Source organism: Spermophilus citellus, assembly GCF_964194105.1.
Source record: "Spermophilus citellus genome assembly, chromosome: 3".
Lineage (NCBI taxonomy): Eukaryota > Metazoa > Chordata > Mammalia > Rodentia > Sciuridae > Spermophilus > Spermophilus citellus.
Genome location: NC_138184.1, coordinates 116,664,900 through 116,682,696, shown reverse-complemented (window position 1 = coordinate 116,682,696; position 17,797 = coordinate 116,664,900). Strand labels below are relative to the sequence as shown.

The window sequence follows — 17,797 nt, the reverse complement described above, 5'->3', positions numbered from 1 at the left end:
CGTGGGTAGCCACCTTCTGACCTCAGGGAAATCATTTGTTAAGTGAGGGACCAGACCCCAGATTGAGGGACTGTTCTAGGCTCAGCCTTTGCACGTCCCACTTGACAGCCTCAAGTAGACACATCCTCCCTCTGGTCTTGTGACATCAAGCTGGAGGACCCAAGCACTGGGCATGAAAGCCATAGAATTGCCACCCACCATGGGCTGCAGATCTCCTGGAAAGGAATGGCAGCTGTGGTCACAATGACAAGGTTTTTATGTTTGGTTTGGTTTGGTTTGGTTTGGTACTAGAGATTGAACTCAGTGCTTAACCACTGAGCTACATTCCCAGCCCTTTTTGTGTTTTATTTAGAGACAGAGTCTCAGTGAGTTTCTCAGGGCCTTGCTAAGTTGCTACTGCTGGCTTTGAACTTGTCATTCTGCTGCCTCAGCCTACTAAGCTGCTGGGATTACAGGCATGTGCTGCTGCACCCGGCTTCCCTCAGTCCTTTGATCTTTGCTCAAATGCTATCTTTTTGACAATCTACAGTAATCACTTTATTTAAAATTGCAGAACTCTCCCCTTAGCTGTCTCCATTCCCAGCTTGATTTTTCCTCATAGCACTTATCGCCTTTGAAATAATAAATTACTTGTTATCGTTTATTGTCTTTCTCTCCCGACAAGAATATAAATCCATGAAGGCAGATATATTTTTGCTTTATTTATTGCTGGGGCCCCAGCACCTAAAATAGTACTTGATACAGAGTAGGCAATCAAGTATTTGTGGAATAAATGAGTTAATTTTCATTTTTCCTTTGGGACAACCAGAGATTCAAGAGAGGAAGAGAGATTTGTCTGAGGTCACATAGCTGGTCAAAAGAATGCAAATGCAAGTCCCCTAAAATCATGTTCCTGGGTGTCCTTTAAGCCAGAGAGCTTAGGCAGCAGAGGCTAATAGCTTCCCAAGAAGATTACTGAATTCTTAGGTGGCAGGTCCTCATTCAGTCCCAAAGGGAAATGAGAACATTATAAGGTCTTAAGACCCCTCTGTTGGCTGGGCATAGTAAACCCAGCAGTTCAGAAGGCTGAGGCAGGAGGATCGCAAGTTCAAAGCTAGCCAGCAAAAAAAAAAAAGGACCAAGGAAGCAAGTATGGCAGGCAGACATCACAGGGAGAGCTTCCAGGCCAAGGGGACAGCAGATACAAACACATGTGCCTGGAGGCAGCCATGTTCCTGGCTTGTGTGAGGGGCAGGGAGAAGACCCATGGGGCCAGCATGGAGAAAACCAGAACAAGGAGATCAGAAGTCAGAGGTGTGCTAGGGATGAGGGAGGCTGGCCAGAGGGTATAAGGTGGGGGTCCTCCAGGTTAGCTATATATTAGAATTACCTGGGAGCTTAAAAAAAAATACTAAAGCCAGGCGTGGTGGTGTATGCCCTATAATCCCAGCAACTCAAGGGGCTGAAGCAGGAGGATAGCAGTTTGAGACCAGCCTCAGCAATTTAGCAAAGCCCTGAGCAATTTAGTGAGATCCTGTCTCAAAATTTAAAAAAATAATAAAAAGGGCTGGTGATGTGGCTCAGTGATTAAGCATCCCTGGGTTCAGTTCAATCCCTAGTACCAAAAAATAAAATGAAATAAATAAAAAATACTAAAGTCTGGGGCTTACCTTCTGAGGTTCTAGTTGTTTGTTGTTATTGTTTTTGTGGTTAGGGATTGAACTTGGTGCTGTACCACTGAGCTGCATCTCCAGCCTTTTTTTTTTTTTTTTTTTTAAGAGAGAGAGAATTTTTTTAATATTTATTTTTTAGTTCTCAGCGGACACAACATCTTTGTTTGTATGTGGTGCTGAGGATCGAACCCAGGCCGCATGCATGCCATGCGAGTGCGCTACCACTTGAGCCACATCCCCAGCCCCTCTCCAGCCTTATTTGAGACAGAGTCTCACAAAGTTGCCAAGGCTGGCCTTGAAGTAGCAATCCTCCTGCCTCAGCCTCTGAGTAGCTGGAATTACAGGTGTGTGCTGCTATACCCGGTTCTGTTTTAATTGGCTGAGGTTGGAGGCTGGGCATCAGAATTAAAAGATCCCTCTAGAACTAGACCTGTTAGCTCTAGAAGTTCCTCATGGTACAAGGCATCTTAAGAAAAGCTTGGCTCAGGCCTGGCCCTCAGGGAGTGCTCTGTCAGGGGCCCTGTCCCCAGAGCTCTGACCTCTGGCCTTTTCTCCAAAGGTCTGACCAAGAGCTTTGTGACTTTCCAGGCAGCCTCAGCACCTGGTGTAGGCGGCCATGGGGAAGCGATACTTCTGCGACTACTGTGACCGGTCCTTCCAGGACAATCTCCACAACCGAAAGAAGCACCTGAATGGGCTGCAGCACCTCAAGGCCAAGAAGGTGTGGTACGACATGTTCCGAGGTGGGTGATGCGGGCTCTGTGGCCAGGCTGCTGGAGCCCGCATGCTGATCCCTCTAACCATTAGATTAGCACCATGGTGGGTCAGTCTGGGCTCATTGAGGATCCAAAAGAGGAAGGTGTTGGGCCCGGTAGCACACGCTTGTAATCCCAGCGGCTCAGGAGACCAAGGCAGGAGGATCATGGATTCAAAGCCAGCTTTAGCAAAAAGTAGGAACTAAGCCACTCAATGAGATCCTGTCTCTAAATAAAATAAAAAATAGGTTCAATCCCCAGTATCAAAAAAAAAACAAAGAAAGAAAGAGAGAGAGGAAGGGGCTGGGGTGTATGTAGTTCAGTGATAGAGTACATGCTAAGGAAAAAAAAATAGAAACAGTACCCAAAAAAAGGAGAGAGCCCCAGAGACTGAGAGGCAATCCAAAATGGAAGGTCCCTTCGCCGATGACCTTGACTGAGGACTCTGTGCTTCACCCACAGTGGAACATCCTTGGGATACAGATAACAGACAGGCTTCTCCAAGGAGGTGATGTTTGAGCCAGCAGCTGAAATAGGGCCAGCCATGTCATTTGGGGCCAAGGATATGCAAAGAAGACTCTGAAACAGGTAGCCATGAGCAAAGCATCGGATGCCCTGGGAGGAGAGGGTATAGCCAGTGATGCGGAGAATGGTAGGGGCCAAAGCTGGGTATGGGCAGGGACTAGATGCTTCAGGTCTGTGGAGGCCACAGCAAGGAGGTTGCACTGTCCTAAGGGCAGAAGGCAGCTTCTGAAGAGCTTTTGACAGATGTGACGTGGCCAGGCCTACATTTGCCAGCAAGAACTCTGTGTGGGGTAAACAGTGTGGTGCAGGAACAGTCTGTTGAATGATTGGCTGGAGGGAGGAATGAATAACCCAACTGCTGCGGTGGGGGTGGGGACTCTTGCAAAGCAGGTGTGACTGGAGTGAAAGAGCTCAGGTCAGAAGCATCCATCATGGCCTAGCCCCCAGGATGCCTGTGGATGGGAGTTATGCTGCTACATAGCTGTCACTAGATGTGCACACCAAGGAATGGTCAGGGAGGGGCCAGAGTGTGGCCAGGGAGGAGCTGAGCTGAAAGGAGAGGAAGCTTGGTGATGCAGCAGAGGTGCTTGGACAGGTAGGGAGCAGTTTTCCAGGACAGGATTAAGAGCCTGGGAGGAACAAACTGAGTTCAGGTGGCCAAGGAGAAAGGGGAAGGGAGACAGAAGGAGTTCTTTGTTCTGAGACTCAAAATTCACTAGAAGGGAGTGAGCCTTTATTGAGTACCTGCTACATGCTGTGCTTGCTATGGTTTGTCATTTACTTCTCAGTGACTCTCTTAGGCACTTAGAGACCTTTAAATAAATAAGGCTAGTTGGTCATGGTAACAGTGATCTCCCTACCCTACTGGGTTTGGGTGAATAAAGACTAGGCATGGTTTTTGTTTTTGTTTTTTTGTTTTCTTTTTTGAGTACTGGAAATGAAACCCAGGGCCTTGCATGTGTTAGGCAAGTACTTTCCCACTGAGCTACATACCTAGCTGTCCCCCTTTTAATTTTTTTATTTTGAGACAGGGTCTCACCAAGTTGCCCGGGCTGGCCTTGAATTTCTGCCTCAGCCTCCCAAGTTGCTGAGATTACTGCATGTGCTACCACACCTAGCTTAGGCATAGTATTTTTTATTTCTTGGTACTGGGGATTGAATTCAGGGGCGTTTAACCACTAAGCCACATCCCCAGCCCTATTTTGTATTTTATTTAGAAACAGGGTCTCACTGATTTGCTTAGCGCCTCACTTTTGCTGAGGCTGGCTTTGAACTCGTGGTCCTCCTGCCTCAGCCTCCCGATTCACTGGGATTACAGGTGTGTGCCACCACACCCGGCACTTAGATTTTATTTGGAGACAGGGTCTGGTTGAGTTGCTTAAGACCTCACTAAGTTGCTGAGACTGGCTTTGAACTTTCCATCCTCCTGCCTCAGCCTCCCGAGCCTTGAGATTATAGGTGTGCGCCACCACACCTGGCTTAGGCTTGGTGTTTTTAAAGCTCTCCTAGGGCTGGTGATATAGCTCAGTTGGCAGAGTGCTTGCCTTACATGCACAAGGCCCTGGGTTCAATCCCCAGCACCATTAAAAAAAAAAAAAAAAAAAAAAAGTGTCTCCCAGATGCTCCCTATTTCAGGCAAAGAAACTGAGGCTTCTAGGTTTTGGGAGGAAGGTGGCCAACAAGGCTGCTCAGCTGTGATTGGGAGGGTTTGGGAATGGAGACAGATGGGGAATTTCAGGGCAGTGGGGGCTCCTAGCTGTCTGAGAAATCTCTGATCCTGACATCAGGCTCCCTGTCTTCCAAACCCAGTGAGGGGCTGTGCTTTGGCCTTAGCTAGGCCAAGATCACCTTGGCGTTCGTTTGCTCCTTATCGCAGAAGCTCAGCCAATAACAGCTGGGCCCTGGAGTCCAGAAATAATGGGTAGAAGTCCTTGTGTTCCTTACAGAAAAAATGAAAAGCCAGGTGCTGTAGTCCCTTTCTTAGGGCTCTTGCATTCCCATCAACCTCTCACATGCCCAGCCACTTCTAGTCCTTAGAACAGCTGTGCGGGGAACTGGGCATGGTAGCACATGCCTGTAATCATAGCAGCTCAGGAGGCTGAGGCAGGAGGATTGTGAGTTCAAAGCCAGCCTCAGCAACTTAGTGAGGCCCTCAGCAACTTAGTGAGACCCTGTCTCAAAACAAAAAATGAAAAGGGCTGTGGCTCAGTGGTAAAGCTCTTCTGGGTTTGATCCCCAGGACCAGAAAACAAAACAAAACAAATCAAATCAGCTCTGCTATCGGGGCTGGCGGCCTGAGTTTCCCCACTTACAGATGATGAATTTAAAATCCAGACCAGTGGGGCTGGGGTTTTGGCTCAGTGGTGGAGCACCTGCTTAACATGTGTGAGACACTGGGTTTGATTCTCAGCACTGCATATAAATAAATAAAGGTACATTGACAACTAAAACAAAATTTTTAAAAATTTAGACCAGTGGATTGCCTTACTCATTGTCCCCAGGTGCTGGTGGCCAAGCTGGCACATGAGCTGTCTTCTTGTTCAAAAGGTTTCCCTAGGCCTGCACTTACCCTGAGCAACTGGTTCTCAGCTCCCAGCTTCATGGCCTTTGACAAATTCCAAGGGCCTCAGAGTGGCTGATGATCCATGGGTCACAGTCAGGACAAACACAGGCCCTGGAGCTAGGCTGCCTGGGTTCAGTCCCAAGTCGTGAATCACTAACAGTGTAGCCCTAATTTTGTCACATGTAAAACAGCCATAACAACAGTACCCACCTCCCAGGGATGTGACACAGGCTCAGTAATCCCATGATGACTGTTCTGCACATTAGGGTTTATGCTAAGTAGGAATGATGCTTCTGCGTCCTTAGAAGGAGTGGCCTCAGGCCTTTTATCTGATGGGCACATTTATTCAGCCAGTGCTCAATGAGTACTTACCTGTCCTTAGTCCCCAGACAGGCTCTGAAGATTCAAAGATGGATAAAACAGGCCCTTCTAAGTGACCTCCCACTCACTTACAATAGTGTGTCCTGCCTGAGTTTCCATGTTCTGCTGGCCTCTCCCTCCTGGCTCTGGCCACATTGATCACTGCATGTACTGTTCTTTCTGTGGGCATGTCCTTCCTTCGGTCCTCCCCATCCCAAGATAGTTCCTTTGTCCCAGAACTAAACTCGGGCAATAAATCCTCAGGGATGCCCTTCCCATGCCCTAGGCCAGGTCAGGTCATTTGTTCATTTTCAGTGTTTACCCCATTTATATCCACATGGATTACTGTGGCTATTGGACTGAAGGAAGGACCCGCTCTGACTTGATCTCCACTTAAATCCTCATCCTGGCATAGTGCCTGGCACACAGGATGTGCTTTGTGAACATTTGATAGATGAATGCCTAAATGACTAGGTAAATAAACATGGGGCACCAGGGGCAGCTGTTAATTTTGGGAGATGAAGCGAGAAGGACCAACAGGTCAGATAACAAGGAGCCTTGAACACCATGTGGAGGAACAGGGGCCTCTTTGTGCAGAGGGTAGGCTGGGTTTTCTTAATCCTAGGTGCACTTTAGAGGTACCCAGGAGCTTTTTTTTCAGGGGAGGGTACTGGGGATTCAACCCAGGGTCACTTGGCCATTGAGCCACATCCCCAGCCCTATTTTGTAATTTATTTAGAGACAGGGTTTCACTGAGTTGCTTAGGGCTTCACTAAGTTGCTGAAGCTGGCTTTGAACTTGTGATCCTTCTGCCTCTGCCTCCTGAGCCACTAGAATTATAGGTGTGCACCACCCTGCCTGACCCCAGGAGCTTTTAACAATTGTGATGCTCCCCCATGCTGATGAATTAAAGCAGAACCTGAGAAGGGCAGGTGCAGGTGTCCATGTACTTTAATAGTTGCGTGGTGATCCTAAAGCATGTCAGAGTTGAGAACCACTGGCCAGCAACACCACAGAATAGAACTCTTTTACACTGAGCCACCTAGCCAGTGCCTCTTGTCTGGGACTTAGGCTCAGCCCTCCTGCCTCCCTCAGTGGTACTAGCCTCAGGGAGGTCCTAGGCAACATCCACATAATCCCACCAGCTCAGCTTCCCCAGGAACACAGGCAGGTCAGGCCATGGTATCTCTAGCTCTAGTAGTTGAACTGAGCCTGACAAGCCTGGTGCTAATGGATGGACCCTCCTTTACATTGCTGGCTTCACTCATGGCTCTGCCAGGCCCCCTGGAGTGAATCCTGCTGTAACCAACTCCCAGCCCCTAGCAGATCCTCTCCCTTCCCAGCCACCAGCTGCCCTGAAGGGAGGCATCCCCATTACTGGGCCATTTATCCAGGCATCAGGAAATCAGCAGCCACATGGAAAGAACAAAGGCTCTAGATTTCCACATACCAGGGTTCAAACCTGGTGCTGCCACTTTCTGATCATGTACCCTTGGGAAGGTCATTTTCCTGTCTGAACCTCAATATTACCCCTCTGCAGAATGGGGACATTAGTACTGTAAAGTGGATTCATGAGAAGAAAATAAGAATTGTTGCCATTTCTGAGCACCCTCTTACCACCTTTCAATACCAAGCTGAGGAACAATACCTTTGGAGAGCATTCAGTATAGCAGCTAAGAACATGGCTGCTAAGCCAAATAATAATTTGTCAGGCTATTTGCAACCAGGAGGCCATAAAACTGTGTCCTGTTAACTGACAGTCCCTAAAATGATGAATTCATCTGCCAGGTCAAGTTTTTACAGAGAAGAGCAATAAAATTATTTAAAAACTTCTAAATTTTATTAGGGAATAAAGAGAAGATGGAGATAATACATGAGACGTATGACACTCTTGAATGGGGAGACGAAATAATGTCCACATGTCAGTTCTCACTTGGTTAACCTATGTTTTGATTAAAGTTCCCTAAAATTTCTAGAAGTTGTTCTGAGAAAGCCAGTTATTGCTGTTTTTTGTGGTGCTGGGAATCAAACTCATGGCCCCACATATGCTAAGCAAACATTTTGCTGCTGATCTACATTCCCAGCCCTAAGATGTTCTGAAACTTGAAAAATGATTTTTTTAAAAAAATTTTTTTAGTTGTAGATGAACACAATATCTTTATTTTATTTATTTGTTTTTATGTGGTGCTGAGGATCGAACCCAGTGCCTCACGCATGCGATGCAAGTGCTCTACCAGTGAGCCACAACCCCAGCCCCTTCAAAAATGATTTTATATGGAAATAAAAGAGCTTTTTTTCCCCTTCCCCTCTGTTTGGTTGGGGAAAAAGAAAATTCCCTATGTGAGTCCATTGTGCAGTCAAAGTCAAATACCTTTGACCTAAAACCTATTTCTTGACTTTGGCTGGCCCTAGGTGAGGTGAGGGATGGAGGTCACCTTGGATCCCACTGCCAAGCATCCCCCTCTATGGTCAACCAAAGCAATGCTCCTCCATGTGTGGGGAGCTCTTTTCTTCCCTCAGTTCCCTGAGACTCTACCTCGCTCCTTGGCGGAGCCATCTGAACCCAGTCCCTTTCTTCTCTTATATAGATGCAGCTGCCATCTTGCTGGATGAGCAGAACAAGCGGCCCTGCAGGAAGTTCCTGCTAACAGGTAAAGTGCTCTGCTGGTTTGGGTCCCCTCAGGGACCAAGAATACCTTGTCTGGCTTGTGTGGATCTCTGCAGAGTATCTTCTCCAACTCTGGACACCATCCTGAGTCCACTTTGCAGCCCAGCTTCAGCTGACCAGTTAGTCAGGGCCTCCCCATGGTTTGGAATTTGGGTCTTTCCCTGGTCTAGTCCTCAGCTTTTCAGAAGTATTGATTTGACTGCTCAGTACTCATCTCACAAAGACAACTATACTTCAAAGAGATACAGACCTTAGTAAGCAAAGGCAGCAAAGACAGATGAAAGTAAGGGTAGGAAAAATAGGACAAGCCAGGAGAATAATTAGTCTCCATGTTTGCTCTTGAGGTCTGTGTACTAGAAAGTTTGGCCCTGAGCTTCCTGGAAGCCACGGCAAAGAGGAAAACCACAGTGGTTTGTAAGGGAACTTAGCCCTGGGGAGAGGTACTGTGGGTGATTTAGGGAAGCCAGATGAAAGGCCTTGTTCTTCTCAGGAAATGGTGTTGCCCCCCAAATAGTCACCAGGCCTGCAGATCAGGAGCTCTCCCATAGACTTGGCTTTGAGGTACATTTGACACTGGGAGGTTACACTGATGTAGGATACCACCATGCTCCTGTTATTTCCAGATACTTTGGTTTCCTTGTTTGAGCCTGGAAAAACCACCCAAACTTTGGTTCCTCCATAGCAAAGGTGCTACTGAGGTCTTTGTTTTTTAGAGAGAGAGAGAATTTTTATTTTATATTTTTTAGTTTTCGGCGGACACAATATCTTTGTTTGTATGTGGTGCTGAGGATCAAACCTGGGCCGCACGCATGCCAGGCGAGTGCGCTACCTCTTGAGCCACATCCCCAGCCCCTGAGGTCTTTTTTTAAATAGATTTTTTTGTTGTTGTTGTAGATGGACACAATACCTTTATTTTATTTGTTTTTTATTTTTATGTGGTCCCTGGGGATCAAACTCAGTGCTTCACACATGCTGGGCAAGCACTCTACCACTGAGCCACAATTCCAGCCCCTGCTGAGGTCTTTTGGAGGAGCAGTCCAGCTGCTCATGCAAGCCAGGTGGGCAGGTGGGGCTTCAGGTAGGGGCACAGCATGTGCAACAGCCTGGCATGGAGGAGAAAGCGTATTCTTTCAGGAACCCACATGTAATTCATGGAGGTGGGGAGGAGGGGTTGGTGATGAGAGACAGCCTGCAGAGATCTGTGCAGCCCAGTCCTGACTCACTTTGATCAGGTTTGGTCCACCAGGACTGCTGAGTGAGAGTGGGACCAGAGACCCTAAAACCTTGTTTCTAAAAAGTCAGAACCCATCATCAGGGTGCCCTCAGCCTGTAATAGGCGCCCTTCTTGAATGGCAAATAACTCTTTCTTCTTGTTGCAGGCCAGTGTGACTTTGGCTCCAACTGCAGATTTTCCCACATGTCAGAGCGAGACCTGCAAGAGCTGAGCATCCAGGTGGAGGGTGCGTCTCGGCAGGGGCCCTATGCAGGGCGGGAATGGAGTGCGGGCAAGAGATGTGGGATCTGTGACTGGGGAAACTGCTCTGCACCTCCCCTCCTGTCCCTCAGTAAAAGCCATCATGTGGGGCAGACCAAGGTCTGCTCAGGGTGATAGGGAGTCCCCAATTCCACAATGTGAGGTGGGCGTCAGAGATACAGCTGTGTCTCCTGAAAGTGAAAAATTTATGGCTCCCACCTGGGAGCTCTGAAAGTGCCCCACTGCCCACACGCTAACCCGGCAGGTGTGGTGGGTCCCTCCCTCTCCCCCTCCATCAGGCACCATAGGAATCCCTATTCAACACTTGGCAGATCCCCTTTAGCGCACTTGGGAAAGGGGAATGAAGAAAGCACTTTTTCCTCCCTCAGGATCCTCATAGCCTAGTGACTTCTGGAGGGGCAGGGCAATTTCAGCTTCTGTAGAAACAGGCCTGGGAGCCATTGGGCAGCTCGATGCTGGCTTTCCAATTACAGAACAAGGAGGTTCCCTCTTAGAGGGCTTTTTTGGGGGAGGGGGAGTAAGAGGTATTTTTTGGCAGGATAGGGGGTACCAGGGATTGAACTCAGGGTCAGTCAATCGCTGAGCCACATCCCCAGCCCTACTTTATATTTTATTTAGAGACAGGGTCTCACTGAGTTGCTCAGTGCCTTATTGTTGTTAAGGCTGGCTTTGAACTTGCAATCCTCCTGCCTCAGCCTCTCAAGCTGCTGGGATTACAGGTGTGTGCCACTGCACCTGGCCCTCTTAGACATCTTAACTGATCTCCTATGACCCCTTCATTGAACAGATGAAGAAACCAAGGCCAGTACTCAGACCTCAGACCATAGGACCTTGAGAGAGCCCCACAGTGAGTTAGAGACTGACTCTGGGTCTCCCAGGAGGCTGCTATCCATTCTTCTCTGTCCGGCTGCCTTAGGGAGCTCTTGAATACCTGGGGCACCTTGATCTTTGTCCTCATCCCTTGTTAGGCTTCACTTCCCTCTGCCCAGTTGGACCCTACGGGCTCTATGCCCTCCCCTGGGGAGCCAGTACAACAGCTCTGGCACTGACACCGGGTTTCCAGGAGCTCTCTCTGGGTGGAAGTGAGGCCTCATGGCACCAGCCTGCAAGTCCTGGCAGTGCTGATGTCTCCAGCTCCCCATGCGCCACAGGCTCTCAGGGAATGGTTAGCTTGTGGTGGGGAGCTCAGGCTGAGATCGTATCTAGTAGAGATGGAGATAGGGTGAGGCCCAAGGAGGCTGGCATTGTGGATGGTCTTGGCTCTTCCACATCCTCTGTAACCTTGGCACATGGCTTGACCTCTTGGAGACAGTGTCCTGACCTGTCAAACGTGATGATGCCCTGTGCAGTGAGCCCAGGGCCAGCCCCCAAGCGTTGTCATGCCATGAGTTTGTTTTCCTCTGGCCCATGGCCCATCCCAGACCACTTGGAGATAGACCCCATCACCCTCTCACACCCAGGTTGTATGAACTCAGACCATTTGTTTCCTGGCTTTAGTTCAATGGCAGTGTTTTTTTGTACAACATTATATGAGAAGAAAAACCAGAAAACTGAGGCTCATGCCTTGTCTGGAGACCTGGCAGGTGGCAGAACCAAGACTCAACCTTGTTCTACTGCCGATTTTGACCCCTTGCACCTGAGATTTGAACCCCTCCTGAGGGCTAGGCTCTTTACACTCATTGTCCTGTTTCCAGCTCCCCAAAGCTTGGGAGGCAGCCATCGCTATCTCCCTTCAATGGGGAGCAGAGCCAGGCCTGTAGCACCAGGTCATGGAATGCAGATAGGCTCAAGCTGTAGGGGCAGTAAAGGGACAAGCCAGCAGCAGTGCTCCTGGCCTACCAGCCTGCATTTCTCTGGAAGATTGCTGCAGCATCCCAGGACTTCCCCCGAGCTGGCCAGTTGCTGTTACTTTGCGGGAGGGTGGGGTTCAGGCAGGCAGAATTGTGCCCCTCATCTTCCTTTTGTCTCCCTATTTCCCACAGAGGAGAGGCGGGCCAGGGAGTGGCCTCTGGACACCCCCGAGCTCCCTGAGGGCCACCTGGAGGACTGGCTGGAGAAGAGAGCCAAGCGACTGAGCTCAACCCCGAGCAGCAGGTATAGACTCCCAGGTATTTCTGTGCTGCTGGGGGCAAGACCCCAGCCAGCCTGTCCTTTGGTCTTTTGCTAAAGTTGAGGAATCTCCATGAACTTCCTCAATTCAAGGGCCATGGTTAGACTCTTCCCCTACCCTCCTCCAGAGATCCCTATGAGTAGGGCTACAGTGGAGGCTCTTGGGTCCCCAGGCACTGGCCAGAGGGGGTATACATTTAAAGGTACCTGTCCTTGGTCCCCACCTTTTATGTCTCATCCCCCTCTGGCAGTGTGTGCTGGTGGTAGGGGAAGTGTTGGCCAGGTTGACTCTACAGCACTAAGTCCATTGCTAGAGAGATGGACTTGAGCTGTGGTGGCCAAGCTCCCAGTGGTCCATCATCCACTGCCTGTCCCAGGGCCCCACAGATGGGAAACTGAGGCTCATGGAGACGTTCAACTTGCTCAAGGGCACACAGCTAGGAATAGGCAGAGCAGGGACTGTACAGGGGCTGACAACATCATTCTCCCACGCCTCCCTAAGGGGGAGTGGCCTGAGCACTCAGAATGCTCAAAAATGGACAGGAACTTCTCATACAGGGAGCATGCTGGGCCAGGGGCCCTCAAATGTGGGCTGCATGCCATCTCAGACCCTCCCCTCTCAGACACAGCCCACACTATACATTAACACAGAGAAGCACAGAGATAGGCAGGAGCTTCCGCAGCCACCTAGCATCACAGCCAAAGTCCAGGGCTCCTGAGCTCCCCGCTGCCAGTAATGGAGAGGGGGAGGAAATGGGAGGAAGAGAGGGTACAAAAGGGGACCAAGGGGTGTGCTTGTGAGCTGCACATGACTGTGTGCAAGTTGCCCTACCCTGGGCCACCTTGATTCCCCATCTTGCAGTAGCACTTCAGGCCCTAATTGCTCTGTGGTATGGTCTCATGGGATGACAACCTGACCTGAGCCAAGAGGGTCTGGTCAGAGAAGTCCATGGACTTCCCTTGGGGCTGTGTCAGAAGGTGAAGGCAAATTTCTTGGACCAGTGGAAAGAGATGATTAAGGTCTTTTAAAGTTAATTTTGTATTTTACCTTTATTCTAAATATGTGCCCAGTATACCCCTACCTTAAAACTATATAGTTGGACAACACTCAAATGTTGGAGTGTGCCATCCCTGCCTTTTGGACCTGTCTGAAGGGATTGTGACTTTGGTCATCTGGGTGCCCCCTGTTGTTACCAGCCATCTTCCAGGGATCCAGATCCTGAATGCCAAGTTACTTCTGCTCATATGGTGGAGGGTTGGTCTGACTAGGGAGTTCTGGGGATCCCCATTTTCCTGAGATCACTTCAGTTCAGTCTCTGCTCTGCACCACTCCTTGGAACTGGTCCCATATGAATGAGTTCCTCCCAACCTCATGTTGTCCTGGCCACTTACGGCCCTGCTTTTGCCCTGTGGTGTCTCCTGGGAGTGAGTTATACCCTGAATACCTCTTAGGGCTGTGAGGAGGATCCAGGAAGACCCTGTGGTCTCCAGTCTAGCTGGATTGGAGCTGCTAATATGGCAGTAGCAGTTTTTGGAATGGTGCCTACAACTGGGACCCACCTTGGGCTCTGGGGAGCAGGGTCTAAACTGCTCTGCCAGGTCACTTTTCCTCTGGCCAATCAACTTGGGCACTTCCAAGAGATCTGCTTTCTCCACAAACATTCTCTGCCCCTTCCCCACCTGTTCACCTGCCTCCTGAAGGCTTCAAGCCAATATGAATCATTCTTTGGGCAGAACAGACCTGTACAGCCTTAAGAAAAAAGAGTTGTTGGAAAGGAGGTGACCTTTTATTCTTGCTGTTGCCATTGCTACCTTGGTCTCCCATAGTCCTCTCCCTGCAGGGTAGTTTTGGGAAACATGATACCTCTGCTCATCGGGGCTGTGCTTCTGCGTCCATGAACCCCTCCTGTAGGGTTGTAGGGAATTAGATTCCAGCCTCTGGGTTGTTCTATTGTGGCTCTCCTAGCTGGCCATAACAGCCCTCTCCTAGGTCTCTCCCCTCCCCTGAGCTCTTCCAGTTCATTCTCCATATTACAGCCCCAGCCAGCTTCCAAAACACACTCTGGCCCTGGGCCTCCCCTGCTTAACCCCTCCCAAGTCCACCTCCACTTTGGGAGGGCCTGGATTCTACAACCTAGTTCACAGGGCCTAAGGGAATCTCCCTGCTGGCTACCAGACTCATGGGGTCACCTGATCACCTGTCATACCTAGCCTGTCAATCACAGTGGACTCTTTAGCAGTCTCTTAGATGGACAGTCATTTGTGATTTCTGGGAACCCCATGCATGTGGTTTCCTCTGCCTAAAACTGCCTCTGCCAACCCCACCAGCCTGTGAGCTTTAGCACTCTAAGACGTGGCCCCTTCTAGCCCCAGCTCCCCTTCACAATCTTGAGCAAGTGTGGGTGTCCCCAGGGCATGGTGACTACATGTGTGTGCATTTAGGGGAACAGTGTGGCCAGCCTAGATGCCTGTTACCTGGGTATTAATGTGTGGGGACCAGTCTGAGGACTTTAGGTAGCCCCCTTTTCCTCTTTGGGTGTCTGTTTCCTTCCTGGGGAACAGATGGCTGCCTGACCCACCTGGGACCACATAGACCTACAGACTGAGCAGAACCCCACAACACACAGTGAGCTGAGCCAACTTTCCTTGTCAACATGGGGACACGGAGGCTCTTGAAGGTGCAGCCTGGTGGCATTTTTGCTCATTCCCTCAACAGACTGACCCTGAGGGATCTGCCACGAGCAGACAGTGGCAGAGGGAGGGAGCAGCTGGCTTTAGACACACAGACTAATCCCCAGCCAGTTCAATGCTCGGCCCTGCTTCCCATTGTTGGCTCTTCTGATTGTGACTTTATCCCTCTTAATCTCCCCTACATACCCCTCTCTGGGCCACAGCTACTGTTCTGGCCCATCCACCTCCATAAGACTCTATTTCCTTTTGGTAAGGACCACAGCTGGGGATTTGCCAGGGAGCTGCTTCTGTCCTTACACACAGGGCAAACAGGCCATGCTGGAAGCCTCAAGTAGAGTCCTACCCCATGTACCTGCGTCTCTCTACTCTGTGCCACGGCTGCAGGTATGGGCTGTAAGGCCCAGGGCCTGGCACATCTGGGACCCTAGCAAGGCTCCGGTATCTGTGAGCAGACTCAGGGGTTGCCCTTTCTCTGTTGGGTGCCTCGGGGTAGGCAGGGACACTGGACTGAGCCTTGAACCCAGTAGCTGGGTCCCAGCTGCCTGGAAATGTGCCCCATTTGCTAGAGGAAGGGCCTGAGGCTTAGAGGCTGGGGCTTCCCAGGATCACACCCCCTGGGGAGCTCTACTGTCACTGTGACTCCATAGAGAGTCCCAGCTCCCGCAGTTGTGGCCTCCTCCACCCTCAACCTTCTGTTTATGAAATTTCCCCAGCACCATAAATCATGTCAAGAGCTGCTTTCTGTGCTTTCCAGCAGGCAGAAGCCCATTGAGTAGGGGATGTCCCTGTTCCTCTCACAATGGGAATCCTAGAGGCTGCAGTTAGGGCTCCCAGAAGTTCTTGACCCTGTACTATCAGGCCCAGAGAAGGGTAAGCTGAGTGGGTGGGGAGAGGCAAACTCTCAGGGCTGCTGATCACAGCCCCCACCCCTTCCTCCACCTCAGAGGCCTGAGACCTGTCCTGACCTCTCACAGAAAACCCAGGCCCTTCTCTTTCTGCAGAGGGCTGGCCACTGGGCCCCCAAGCCTGTTAGAAGCTTCCAGGGCTCACCTTTCATGAAGGCTAGGGCATGGGGTGGGGTGGGGTGGGGTGGGGTGTGGCTAGAACAAAGGCAACTGAAGGGGCAGGGAGAAATGTCTGAATTGCATTCTAGCCCTTCGTCCTCCATCCCTTGCGTCACCTAGACAAGTGAGGACTCCTTGCACCTCTCAGTTGTCTCATCTGAAAAAAAGGGTTCATGTGAGATTCTTGAGGTCTTTCTAGGCCCTGGTCTCTGGTCCACAATAGTGCCTAGTCTGTAAGAGCTCTTGGTATAGTTGAATAACTGTGTCATTCAGCACACAGTTACTGTGTCGCCTCTGCATGTCAGGCCTGGCTCTGGGCACTGGGGTAAAAAAATGCCATTCCTACCCCAGTCTTTACCCTCTGAGCACTGCAAGCCCGAGGAGACAATACACAAGCTCCCAGGTGAATTCAAAGTGCTTTGTAGCCTGAGGGAGGTCCGGTATGGACAGGTCTGAATGTGGCATAGTTGAAAGGGTGGGGGGAGGCTGCCTCCATCCGTCTCAGTCAGCTCCTGTAGGTCAGGGTACCACAGATTGGGCACAGAAGATGCCTTTCCATCGATGGCACTTCCCATGGGCCCTGGGGTGGTGGTTTGGGAGAGGTGAATGTTAAGGACAGTGAGTAGCATGAGAAATGAGGCTTTTTAAAACATTTTAGACAATATTTTTTTTCGGATTTCAAAGGCTTGCGTGCTTGCAAAACTTTTGGAAAGTATAAAGAAGTAAAAAAAACCACCCATAATTGCACCACTCAGAACCAGTTAACATTTTGCTGTGTCTTCCAGGTTTTTTTTATGCATTTATATATGTTATATATCTTTAAACAAAAATAGTATCATGCTATATACATTATTTTATAAGCTGCTTTTTTCCCTACTCACATAGTATGTCTCTCCTCATCAGTGCATATATGTCTGCCTAATTTTTACACAGGCTGCATAGCATCATTCTCCACTGGACGTGCATATGTATTTAATCAGTCCCCCACGGGTGGACACTAAGGTTATTTTTGTTTTTCTCAAAGCCATTCTTGTAGCTCAATATCTGCCTACAACCTCACTGTTTCCTTGGGCTCAGTTCCTGGAGAGGAGGTTGCTGCCTCTAAGGGTCTGTGTGTTTTCAAGTCTGTTTCCAGAAGGGCCATGCAGGCAGCTGACCCTCCCTAGCCAGGGTGGTGGGAGGGAGAGCTGGATCTGGGCTGTGCTCCAACCCAGGCCTCAGTTGCACCTGCTCTAATTCTCTTTCTCCTTCTCTCCAGGGCTGAACCCATCAGAGCCACTGTCTTCCAGTACCCCATAGGCTGGCCGCCAGTCCAGGAGCTGCCTCCATCCCTGAGGGCACCCCCACCCGGGGGGTGGCCCCTGCAGCCAAGAGTGCAGTGGGGTTGAGCCCCTTGCCCCTGCTCATCTCCTACCTGGTCAGCGCTTATCTGTCACAATAAAGACAATTGCTCCTACTGGGGAGGCCGAGCCCTCTGCCTGTTATGTCCCCAGAGCCTCTGAGACTGTAGGCCTGGTCTCCCCAAGCCTCAAAAGTCCCCCATACCAGCTGCAGACCTGGTCCCAGTCTGTGCTGGGCAGCTTCACCCTCTGCTTCACCCACCCGCCCTCCTGGGATGTCTTGAGAAGATGGAGAAAACTTGCAAGTGTATAAAGAAAGCCTCCCTTGGTTTGGCTGTGCTTCCCTAAACCCGTGTTCTCAGCTCCTCCTTTCAACCCTTTCCAGGGGACAGGCAGGGCAGGGATGAGACAAGGTCCAGGGTGATCTGTCCTCTCTGCCCTTCTTCAACAGAGACCAGCAGAGGCTCAGTTCAGCCAGGCAAAGGGTGTGCCAGTGTGGCTCCCTCGTCACCCAGGTGATAAGTGGCCCCAAGGCTGGGGAGAGGAGCACAAGGACTCCATCTGCCATTCCAGCC

At 50.1% G+C, this 17,797-nt stretch overlaps 1 protein-coding gene across 5 annotated transcripts in view; it reads left to right on the top strand.

The window, feature by feature from the left end:
* The window catches only part of ZMAT5 (zinc finger matrin-type 5), a 30,697-nt gene extending 13,346 nt beyond the window's left edge, over window positions 1–17,351 (top strand). For 3 of the 5 annotated variants that reach the window (XM_081285744.1, XM_081285745.1, XM_081285746.1), the window contains 5 exons: window positions 2,241–2,395; window positions 8,444–8,506; window positions 9,903–9,983; window positions 12,001–12,112; window positions 17,141–17,351. In XM_081285744.1, coding sequence (XP_081141870.1) covers window positions 2,269–2,395; window positions 8,444–8,506; window positions 9,903–9,983; window positions 12,001–12,112; window positions 17,141–17,270 — 513 coding nt within the window. In that variant the 5' untranslated portion in view covers window positions 2,241–2,268 and the 3' untranslated portion in view covers window positions 17,271–17,351. Of the gene's footprint in view, window positions 1–2,240; window positions 2,396–8,443; window positions 8,507–9,902; window positions 9,984–12,000; window positions 12,127–17,140 lie in introns of all 5 variants that reach the window. The other 2 variants (XM_081285747.1, XM_081285748.1) reach the window with 2 other exon arrangements.
* Window positions 17,352–17,797: the final 446 nt, after the last annotated feature.